The 12,079-nt window shown below is 48.6% G+C and overlaps 1 protein-coding gene across 1 annotated transcript; it reads right to left on the bottom strand.

Moving 5' to 3' along the window:
- Positions 1 to 1,142: 1,142 nt before the first annotated feature.
- Positions 1,143 to 4,895, bottom strand: CCDC85B (coiled-coil domain containing 85B). Its single transcript, XM_061606500.1, has one exon. It carries the CDS (start codon positions 4,634 to 4,636, stop codon positions 3,971 to 3,973), a length of 666 nt encoding a protein of 221 aa, XP_061462484.1. The 5' UTR covers positions 4,637 to 4,895; the 3' UTR covers positions 1,143 to 3,970.
- Positions 4,896 to 12,079: the final 7,184 nt, after the last annotated feature.

Below are 12,079 nucleotides of genomic sequence, written 5' to 3'. Positions count from 1 at the left end.
GACCATTTCCACCCCATTTTCCCACCTTCTTCCAGGCCTTCACATCTCTAATCCCTCCTCCTAGTAACCAGCCTCCCATGTTTTTAACAGCACCTTCTGCCTGTTGTGACTGAGCAAAGGTGGGAAGCCACTCCTTCCCAGCTAGAATCCAAGCTCTACAGCACACTGCAATGGATGGGTGGGTGGGAAATTGGCTTTTGTAAATTGCTTATCATATGGGTCGTCAAAGACTCCACAGCCGGCAACATGCCAGGAATGTGGCCAAACCCCTGCCCAGCCTCCAAGTAAAATCTCCTTCTCATTCCCCTGTGCGCCACCCCACCCCCAGGTCCAAATGGCTGGCCCAGCCCTGACCCCAGTCTGTTGAGATTAAGTTTAGTACTGAAGGAAGGAAGGAAGGTAGGATCATTACACAGCACCCATTTCTCTCCCGCTCCCTCCCTGAACTGGCAGCTGTGAAAGTATGCAGGAACACTCTCCCGCTAATTTCATCCATCAAATATGGACCGTTGCCATTTTCGGGTGGAAAGGGATTCAATCACTTACTGGCAAAATTCAAGCGGCAGTTATAGTTGATTGGGAGGTCTTGCGCAACAAACCTGTTCCCCCCACCCTGTCTCCTCAAACTGGACCTTTCCCACAAGGGAAACCGCACTGGACATCTGCTGGATGCAACATCATCTAACCTCCCCCCCCCCAAAACAAATCAGGTTGAATGCTGGATAGTCAATGTCATCTAATCTCCTGACAAATTAATCAGGAAGAGGGACAGGAGAGGAATTCGATTCAGTTTGCATTTAAAGCCAAATTGATCAAATTTGCACTTTCCGAAACAACAGGAGAACTGAAACACAGCCGTCCTTCGAAATACACACTTATGCGAATTTGGCAATGCAGTTCTTCAACCAGGCAACGTTTACAGAAATGCATATATTAGGGGAAACTGTGCACAGAATGAATATGTTGGTGAAAATAACTTACAAAAATACCTTATTTTAGGATAAATTGCTTGCAAAAATGTGCAACTAATCAAAAGTACACACAAAATTGTATTTATTAGGAGAAATTCACAACAAAGTGCCAGAGAATTTTCATGAAGATTAAAAAAAAATTGCAAATTGCTTCAGAAATCTTGAGAACCGAATTTAAGATTAGAAAATTGAGAAAAGGAGAGAACTGAAATTGACAGATTATTATTATTCCATCCCTAATCAGGATGAATGTTCAACAAACAGGTTGTCTGGAAGCAACTTGTATCCTTCCACACACCCAGTTTTAATAACACACAATTTCTCTAGTTTCAAATCTGTGCAAAAACACAAGGACTTCTCTCCAGACTGCCCCAGCGTTGGTTCAAGGCAAAAAAATTCTGATGGGAGTTGTAGTTCAAAACATCTGGGAGGCTTCCCTAAATCAAATAACAAATTGCCCCCAAGCATGTGCAAAGAACTCTTAGATTAACACCGAGTAAACCCTATCTGGCTGGGATGCACAAACCTATACATGTCCACTCAGAGGTAAGGCACACTGAGTTCAACAGGGCTTATTTCTGGGTAAATGTATATAGGATTGCAGCCTACATGTCTCTTTTTTGGAATTGTTAAGCTAGCACTTAGAGTTAGGCCTCCAGATGGGAACAATCATGAGGCAAGTAACTGAACCATGTTTATTCTCTGCTGACTGGCAAGTTATGAACTTAAAAGAGACACCCACCCACTCCAGAAATCAGCATAGCCAAGATGCAAAATGAGGCCCTCTCCAAACACGACAATTTAAAACATTTATTAGCATCCTGAAGAAGAGATTGCTGAAGTCCTTGCTTTTTTTTTCTTTTTTGGCGGGAAGGGGAGGTCTCTCTCCTTTGAATTCTTAAGAGGTACAAGCATGAACCAAGTCACACATCGCTTCCCCTGGAAGATGAAGAGGATATCCTCCACGCCGGATTCGGCTGTCCAAGGATATTGAAAACAACAACAGAGGTACAGGGACTTTACTTGCTTCTCGGTGCACCTCAAGAGTTCTGCGCATCATGGAAGCTTGCTGCTTTCATCAACCAGCTGCTTCTCCAACAAAAGGCAGCATTCCAAGGATTTCCTGTCCTCCCTCCACAGGGAGCCACGCAGCAACCTAACACAGGAACACTGAAAATCTCGTCCTTGGCGTTATCTACAAATGCAGTTCCAACATATATCCAGCCCTGCTGTTCAAGTGGAGGAGAGTTCCGAGGACCACCACATAAGAACATGAGAACACCCTGCTGGATCAGGCCAGTGGCCCATCTAGTCCAGCATCCTGTTCTCACAGTGGCCAACCTGGGGAAAGCCCGCAAGCAGGACCTGAGTGCAAGAACACTCTCCCCTCCTGAGGCTTCCGGCAACTGGTTTTCAGAAGCATACTGCCTCTGACTAGGGTGGCAGAGCACAACCATCACGGCTAGTAGCCATTGATAGCCCTGTCCTCCATGAATTTGTCTAATCTTCTTTTAAAGCCATTCAAGCTGGTGGCCGTTACTGCGTCTTGTGGGAGCAAATTCCATAGTTTAACTATGTGCTGAGTAAAGAAGTACTTCCTTTTGTCTGTCCTGAATCTTCCACTCTTCGCAATCTTCATGTTCTCAGTCAAAAACCGAAGCCTCAAAGCTATTGCTAATCAGAAGTAAACTTTCAAGTAGCAGGGAGTTGTTGGCTCAGGCGCCCATCAGGAGATTCTCTGTTACTTCCCAGGGAGGAGGATGAGAAGGGGACACTTGAAATTATGGGATAACCCTTCTTTCTGGCGTTCCTACCCTCATAGGAAAGGCAGTTGTACTATGAAGTTCCTAAATAGTTATTTAGGGGTGGCTGTTTTCAAAGGATGGGGGCCTGCCCCTCCCATGCAGGTTCCTACAGGAATCAAGCCAGCACCCCCAAGCAACTGAGGTTCTAGCTCTCTGCAAGGGGTATACCACCATTGGGGAGGGGAAGCGTTTCCATATGTGGGAAAAATCAAAGGAAGATATAAGCAAGCAACTGGGTGGAGGTTTGAAAAATCTTGCAGTGTGGCCTGGTTTTCTGTTCCACCAAATCCAGCCACCACCCCCCAAATCCAGCTGGACATGGCTTCATCCCCTAATACCACCCCTTGTCATAGCCCCTCCAAAACAGCCATAATCACATTATTGATCCCTGCTGCTTTCCTCGATATCACCCCACCCAGTGTACAGGATAGAAGATTTTCAGTGGGGAGGGAGAGATGCACCCTGCCCAAAATTCCATACACCTCCCACCAACAGGGGAAAGTCCGCTGCTGGAAGATGTACTCCTTTTTGATATACTGCAAGTGCCCCCATGGGGATGAAGACTCCTGTCCAGTCCAATAGCTTGCTCCCTTCATCTCCCCCCACCCAAGGTTAATGCTGTCAAAAACCACCCCACCCACACAATGCTGGCTTGTGGCGGAGACCCTTGCCTGTATGTGAATTTGCTAGATTGGAACAGGAGTCCCTTTTCCGTTGGGATGATCTGACCGCAGCAATTTATCCAAGGAATTGTTGGGATGCCCGCTATAGGGAGTGGCAATGGGGGGGGGGGGAAGACCTCCAAACAGAAGAGCAACTGCTTTCCACCATATATTATGGCTTTCCTTTAAAAAAATAAAACAAACCAGTGTGATCCAACAGTCTGCTGCATTCGGCAGAATGATGGCGTAATCGTTTAAAAAGAAGAGCTTTGTGTGACCTCAAAGCTTGCTACATTGGTCTGAGCATCAACCACACACAAACAGCTTTAAAAAAACAAGCCAACCAACCGGTGGCAATAACGGGTTTCCCCAGGCATGACATCTTCAGCCAGGTGGGAGAAATAGGAACAGAGGCAGGCACAGCGTCCCATCCAGGTTCCTTGACGCCAGGAGCACGGAGCAAAGGGCGGAGAGACTGCGGGCCAGGGCAGGGCGCGCCCATCTTCCCACGCGGGGCGCCCTCCCCGCGGGTTTAGTCGTCGGGAGTGCAGGCGGGGTGGAGCTGGTCCGGGCTGCCGACGCTGCCGGTGCTGGAGCTGCCGTCGCCCAGGTCGCGGGGCCCGCAGGGCAGGCTGAGCTCCGAAGAGCCGCCGCCGGGGCTGGGGCTGGCGTCGGGCCGCGTGGAGGCGCACTCCTCCTCGAGGGCCAGGCAAAGCTCCTTCAGCTCCAGGTTGTCCTTGGCCAGGCGCTCCTGGAGGCCCTCCAGGCCGGCCAGCTTGCGGAGGCAGGCGGCCACCTCGTCGCGCAGCACCTGCGCCGCGTGGTGCCCGAAGAGCTGCCAGTGGCGCGCCAGGCGCTTGGCCTTGAGCCGGTCCTCGTCGAGGAAGCAGCACAGGTCGCGCAGCTCGCGGTTCTCGGCCTGCAGCCGCCCGTTGACCGCCTTCAGCTCGCGGATCTCGCGGAGGTGCTCCTGCAGCTGCCGGTTGACGCCCTGGATGAGCCGGCCGCGCTGCACCAGCGCCGCCAGCTTCCCGGCCTCCTCGTGGCGCAAGCGGCGCACCAGCTCCTCCTTGCTGCAGCCGCCCAGCTCGGCGTCGCTCACCTCGGCCAAGGGCGGAGAGCCCCCCGACGGCATCGGCGGCGTCTCGGGGCTCTGCGGGGAGCCCCCCAGCGGGGCGGCCTCGCGGGCGGGGAACATCGCCGGGGCGCACGGAGGACTCGCTCCTCCGCGGCGCGCTCACCTCCAGCCGAGGCGCAGCAGCGACATATTGGCCTTTCCCTTCCTTTCTTCCTTCCTTTTCTCAGCAAGACAGCCTACCCGGCTGCGGAGACTCCTCTTCCCTCCTCCTCCTTTTTCCTCCTCCTCTCCAGGATAACGGGACGCCCGGACTGGAGGCCCGCCGGCGGAGAGACGCCAAAAGCAGAGGCGCTCGCCCGTTGCAAATGCACGGGTTAAACGGTAGGGGAGCAGGTGCATAGTGGTGAGAGGGGCGCCTGCGCCAAACGGAGGCGGGGGGGGGAGCGAGACAAGAGAAGGAAGGGGCGGGGGAGCCGTCGGTGCGCGCGTGAATGCGCGGACTCGGTTGTCGGAACGGGCGGGCGGCTTCGGAATGCGTTGCCGGCCAAGGGTCGGGAAAGCGGGACTCCAGCGGCGCCGGTTAATGTGCGTGCAAGCCCCGTTGAGCTGGGTGGGATTTACTTCTAGGTAAGTCCCGTTGAATTGACCCAGGGAGAAATCCCTTAGAAAGTCATTGGGATTTACTTTTGAGCAGGCATGTATAGGATTGCACTGTCAGTCGAGAGTAAACGCTCTTATTTACGCTGTAATTGATCTAGGGTGTTTATTTGATTTTTCAGAGCATTTTTATTCTGACCTTACTTGAGGTGGCTTATAACATATGGAGCACATTTTCTGAAAAATAGTATAAAATGCTTTTAAAGGGTTTAAAAATAGTAAAAACATTGTGTAATAATAATAATAATGAAAATAAATCATTCCATCTTTCCTTCAAGAAGCATCATACATAGTTCTCCCCCTCTGCATTATAGCCTCACAACAACCCTGCAAGGTAGATTATACTGAGAGACAGAGACTAGCCCAGAGTCACCCAGTGAGCTTCATGGCAGTTAAACCCACTTCTTCCATGTCCTAGTGTCCAACATGCTGACCGCTTTGGCAACCTGGTTCTGCCGGAATAAATACTTTTTTTTAGTAATTGGGAGTGCATGGAGTGAAGGGAGTTGGACGGCTGCAAATCACTGGACAAGGGGTTCCATCACCTGGTTGCAGCCCCTGAGAAGGCCCTTCTTTCTTGGCCCACCCAGCTGTGTGTCAGAATTCTCTATTGAGATGCGTAGCAGAGTTGCGTAGAGTATTGAGCGAGCTTAGTGTGTGTGTGTGTGTGTGTGTGTGTGTGAATCTTTGCTAAGATTCTACCTTCCCTGCAAATTAGTCAGACAGAGACTTTAAGCTGTAAAATAAGAAGCAACTACTTTATTCTGGAAGTACATGCTTGATAGGAAAGAGTTCTATATCTAGCTAACTGGCTATGCTGGAGCAGCCGGCACTGGTCCCAGTGCTGGCCCTCATCCTGGTTGAGAGGAGAGACAAAGAGAAGATGTCTGCTCCCCTCTCCAGAGAAAGAGACCACAGAGAGAGGCGGGAAGGAACTGGGATCAACATTCCTTTGCTTATCAGCCTAGCAGGAAGGGGAGAGACGGCAGACAATCAAAGGGATAGGTATAGCCTCAACCAGCAAGAGGTCTAGCTCTTTAGCTACCCTTATTAACCACATGCAGCCTCAACCCACCAAGTTGGAGTTGAACCTCATACATTCCAACACTGTGGGATGCAGAGAAGGGCCTCTCCTGATTTTAGGGATGGTTTGGGAGGAGGCAGACCTTACGTATTCTGCTTCTGGATCTGATCTGGGGAAGAGCTGACAGCCAGAACCACCATTGGCATCTGCAAAGAGTTCCTCCTCTTCTAGACAGCCAGAATTGGGTAAACGCAACCATATAACTGCAATATTATATGATTTATATCCCGCCCTTCCTCCCAGCAGGATCCCAGGGCGGCAAACAAAAGCACTAAAAACATTAAAACATCATAAAAACAAACTTTAAAACACATAAAAACTATTATAATTATCTTATAAATATATAAATAAAACTATTTTTAAAACTCTTATATTTTTGTCGATTAAGCGGTATATAAATCATGTTAAATAAAATGATGTTCGGACGGGTTGCCATCTTTTCTATGGTGTTACTATCGACAGCATAGCTAGAAATTCAACAGGAGTGGCTTCCCCCCACGCTGTTAAAATGCACTGCTGTGGAGAAGCTTTACTTGTTGAACTCCTGTTATCCACCAGACAGGAGCCCTGCCAGAAATCGTAGGTGGAACAGATCCAAGCTTCTCATGTGCCTGTGTGGGCGGTGGCATTGATGCGGAGAGAAGAGCCTTTCTGTTTCTCTGGGGCTTTTGCTGCTGGGATTGGTGCCATCGAGACTGGTGTGAGAGATGTGGGTCACAAGTCTGCAAAAGGGTCACACGCTACTCACATCGCCCATTTTGGAAGCGGAGAAACCCACAAGCCCCATGGTGAAGAAAACCGTCTTCTGGACATCTTCTGGGGGGCAGGTGGGGCAGGACTTTTTTTTTTTTAGGGGACTTGCTGGCTGGTCTCCAGCAAAAAGCTCTCCAAGCAGCTTATTTATTTATCTATGGGGACGGGCCGTAGTTCAGTGGCAGAGCATCTGCTTTGCGTGTAGAAGGTCCCAGGTTCAATCCCCAATGGCATCTCCAGGTAAGGCTGGGGGAGAGCCCCCCTGCCTGAAACCCTGGAGAGCTGCTGCCAGTCAGTGCAGACAATACTGAGCTAGATGGACCAGTGATCTGGCATCGTATAAGGCAGCTTCCTCTGGTCCTATCTATTTAGTTATTAAATTTATAACCAGTCCTGCCTCCCAAAAGAGCCCAAGCTGGCAAGCAAATAAAAACTAAAAACATCTGTAAAACATATTAAAATCTCTTGAAAGCCATTCCAACACAGACGCAGACTGGGATGAGGTCTCTACTTAAAAGGCTTGTTGAAAGAGGAAGGTCTTCAGCAGGCGCCAAAAAGATAACAGAGATGGCGCCTGTCTAATATTTAAGGGGAGGGAATTCCAGAGGGTAGGTGCCACTACACTAAAGGTCCGTTTCCTATGTTGTGTGGCACGGACTTCCTGATGAGGAACCTACTACAACAGATGTCCCTAAGAGCCAATCAGCATGAAAGGGGAGTGTGTTAGCTGCTGAGAAGAGTCTTCTCAGTGGCTGACTCACCTCCTTTCACCCTGATTGGCTCCAATCAGCAGGAAAGGACAAAGAAGCATGCTAGAAGACTCTTCTCAGTGGCTAACACTCCCCTTTCATGCTGATGTCTCATAGGATGCTGGAGACATAGGGACTCTGCTGAGACTCTGCTCCCACAAAAGTAAGGGGTCTAAGACCTCCCGAGACCCTGGACAACTACATCCCTGGTGGAGTGGACCTCCTGATGAGATGGTATCTGCAGAAGGCCCTCACCTGCAGAGCGCAGCGATCGACTGGGTCTATAAGGGGTGAGATGATCTTGCAGGTATCCTGGTCCCAAGCTTCATAGGGCTTTATGCACCAGACCCCCCCCCCACCAAACTTAGTCCAGTAGCTGATGGGCAGCGAGTGTAATTCTTTCAGCGGTGGAGTGACATGCTGGCGGTATCCTGTCCCAGTGAATTACAGAATGCTACAGTATTTGGAGGGATGGATTGTGGCTCAGTGGTAAGGCACATGCATTGTACAGAGAAGATCCCAGCTACAATTCCCAACATCTCCAGGTGGGGTTGTGGAAAAGACCACTGTCTTGGACACTGAAGAGCGAGCCCATCTTAATCGTTACAGACAATGTCAAGCGAGTGGTCTGACCTGCTATAAGGCAGCTTCCTGCCTTTTATTCAGAATCATGAGGACTGGACTCTTTATTTTTAAAGAAAGGACCATAGTTCACTGGATAAGCATCTGCTTTGCATGCAGCAAGTCCTACTCCTCGATACCTTCAGGTGGGACTGGGAATATCCTCAGTCTGAAATCCTGGAGAGTTACTGCCGGTGTTTGTAGACAGTATTGAGCCAGATGGACTATTGATCTGATCTGGTATAAAGTATCTTCCTAACTAACAAAGTCATCCTTTAAAACAATCATCAATCACCATAATAGAAAAACACACCAAAGCAATAAAACCAGCCAGCAGACAATCGTGGGCAAATAAGGTTTTTTGCTGGTGCTAAAAAGCAAACAAAGACGGAATCTTGCAACGCTCCTTGGGGAGGGAATTCCGGGGATCGAGGGGCAACATTAGGAAAGGCAGCGGCTGCGCCAGGCTGACCTCGCTGCCACTCTCCTGGTAAGCGGCAAGGCAGGTTTGTACAGGAAGCCAGCCATGGATGTGAACTCCACAAAGGCACGTGGAAGCTCCAGTGAAGAAAATAACGGTTTGTATTTTAAAGCTGTGTAAGTCACCTTGAAACTTTAAAAGCGACAAATAAAGTTAACTATTAATATTATTATTAAACGTGCAGGAGGAAGCTGGTATGCCATTTTTATTTTTTCTGTATTCAGCGGAGAGCCCACCGTACAACCGCGGTTGTCTAGGTCAGGGGTTCCCAAACTGGTTCTTGAGCTTCTTTCAGGTGGTCCGGGGCACGTCCACGGTCAACATTCATATTTATTTTGAATTGCATTTGAATTGCTTCTTATATTGAATTTTATTGCGTTAGAATCTGAATTCTATGGAACGCAAATTGTAGTACAAGAAAGAGAAGAAGCCATAAATATTCCACTGAAAATCGTACAGCATCTAGCACAGCGCATTACAGTTGCTACGACAGGCAGAGAAACTATGAAGTGATCCACCAGGATTATCAGCAATTTTCAAGTGGACCATGGAGACAAAAGTTTGAGAACTGCTGGTCTAGGGAGTTTTTGCACCTCTTTACCCTAGCCTTTGATACCTGTGATGTGTATTTTTAGGACCCATTCTAGAGAGCCAGTGTGGTGTAGTGGTTACAGTGTCGGACTACAACCTGGGAGACCAGGGTTTGAATCCCCACACAGCCATGAAGCTCGATGGGTGACCTTGGGCCAGTCACTGCCTCTCAGCCTCAGAGGGAGGCAATGGTAAACCTCCTCTGAATACCACTTACCATGAAAACCCTGTTCATAGGGTCGCCATAAGTTGGAATCAACTTGAAGGCAGTCCATTTCCATTTTCTATTTTTGTGATTTTGCGAGCATGGCACATGGCACCAGAACCCAGTTCATCTCAGTGGCCTGGGGCCTGGCATGAGCCATGTGCATCTGAGCTTGGGATGGGCATGTTACCCTTTTGCCTCCCCGTCCCTCTGCTCTGACCCTCCTGTCTCCGTTGAATGCTACATGCAGTGGTGAACATATGCATCCTGGCTTAATTGCAGCAGAACAACCAGGCCCTAGCACTGGCAAACTTCAAAGACGGCCCTTTTTGTAAGCCCTGAGAAGTCCTGTTGGCAGAATTCTTCTGTAGGCTAGAGGTGAATTTTCCCCAATTGTACTTTATTTATGGCAAGGCTAGGGAATACATAAGGGATGTTTATCTGAAAGGTGTTAAGTAAGACCGCCAAAACTCAACTCCACATGCCTGGGAGCAGGGGAGATGTGTAATAAAAACAGTGAGCCTCACCCTTTCCCAGGGAATGAAGGAAAACATTCTCACCAGAGATCTGATGTCGCTGAAACCCCTGCACACCTCGAAGAGAGGTAAAAGTGTATTTAAGTAGTTAGCTTTAGAAATGGCGGTGGACATAGTGAACTAGTGTCTGTTGTGGTAATGGATTGGATGAGGGCTAATAAACAGAAACACAGTCCAGATAAGACTGCTGGTGAGCAGTTTCTAGGTCTAGATTAGGGATCGGTGAGAAATTTGATTGTTCGCATTTAAAGCTCTTATCTGTCAAGTTTGCACTTTCTGAAACAATATTAGAACCGTAAGACAGCCATCCTTCACAACTGCCACTTATCTGCATATTACAGTGCAGTTCTCCAGCAGACCAAACTGCGTATATTGGGGGGAAATGTGCATAAAATGCGTATAGTGGTAAAAATAACATGCAAAAATGCATCCTATTGGGAGAAATTGCTTGAAAACGTGTGCACATCAGTTAAAACAGCATACAAAAAGGTGTTTAGTAGGAGAAATTCACCTAAAAATGCTGAAGAATTTTCATGAGGATTAAAAAACAAAAAGCAATTTGCTGCAGAAATGTGGAGGACTGAATTGAAGATTGGAAAAATGAGAGAGAACCGAAACTGACAATGGTCTTCTGTCCCTGGGCCAGGTGGAGGATGCTCATCAAGTTCTGGATGGGATTTCACTTCCTCTGGATGAGCAGGTTTGCAGTTTTGGGATGCTCCTAAATCCATCACTATCACTGGGGGCCCAGGTGACCTTTGTGGCGCAGACTCAGAGTGCCTTCTACTGCCTTGAATTCATTGCAGCCTTAACTCCTATGTCCACTTACCTGGGAGGAACCCCACTGAATTCAGTGGGCCTTACCTTTGAGTAGGTATGCACAGAATTGCAAGCCTAGCCTTAAGGTGGCCTGAGTGGCCATTGGAACGCATTCAAACGTAGGAAGCGGCTTTTTACTGAGTGAGAGCGTTGGCCCATCTGGCTCAGTACTGTTTACTCTGACAATCCTTTCCCGGATTGGGATGTAAGAGTGTGGCGTGTTGTTCCTTTAAGAGAAATGTAGGGAATGCTTGCCAGCACGGGAACATTAGCCAAGTTGCTTATGTATGGCCCTCGTGCTGTTCATTTAGTGCTTCTGTATCTGGACTTATTATTAAATATTAAGGCTCACAGACAATTCTGATGTCTTCAAGCCTTTCTAACAGCGTACATTACATGGTGTCAGAAGACATTACAGACAGTAGCATAGTGACAAATTCAGAAGTTTAGGGTCCCTTTATGACAGTCATGCCATGTCCCCTCACAGCCACGCCTCTTCCCTCACTCGCCTGCTCTGTTATCATCTCCACACTCCTCAGTTCTTCCCACATGCAACTTCTCCCGTAACAGATGTCCCTATGAGCCAATTAGCATGAAAGGGGAGTGTGTTAGCTACTCAGAAGAGTCTTCTCAGTGGCTGACTCACCTCCTTTCACTCTGATTGGCTCCAATCAGGAGGAAAGGACAAGCATGTTGGAAGACTTCTCCGTGGCTCACACATTCCACTTGCATCGTGAATAGCTCATAGGATGCTGGAGACATAGGGACCCTGCTCCGAAAAAAGCAAAGGCTCTAAGACCCTTTAAGACCCTGGACCACTACACCTCTAATTACAGAGATAATATAATCTCTCAGGTTTAGTGTTGCACAGTGCCTAGTTCTTTTAGGTGCGGGGGGGGGGGGAATTGGATGATGAGGATGGCTGCTACTACGACTGCTATCATCCCACCCTCCCTAATGTTTTCAAGCCTAATGGGGCTGTTGCATCATTTCCTAGACCCTACACAGGTTTTGGCTGCAATCCAATACACACCTGGGAATAAGCGCCATTGAACCCAACGGAGTTA

Source organism: Rhineura floridana, chromosome 22, assembly GCF_030035675.1.
Source record: "Rhineura floridana isolate rRhiFlo1 chromosome 22, rRhiFlo1.hap2, whole genome shotgun sequence".
In the NCBI taxonomy this organism is placed as follows: domain Eukaryota; kingdom Metazoa; phylum Chordata; class Lepidosauria; order Squamata; family Rhineuridae; genus Rhineura; species Rhineura floridana.
This window is presented reverse-complemented; position numbering and strand designations above follow the sequence as displayed.

Excerpts from the sequence above, each read along its gene's own strand:
- CCDC85B (XM_061606500.1), bottom strand. The coding sequence starts at position 4,636 with ATGTTCCCCGCCCGCGAGGCCGCCCCGCTGGGGGGCTCCCCGCAGAGC.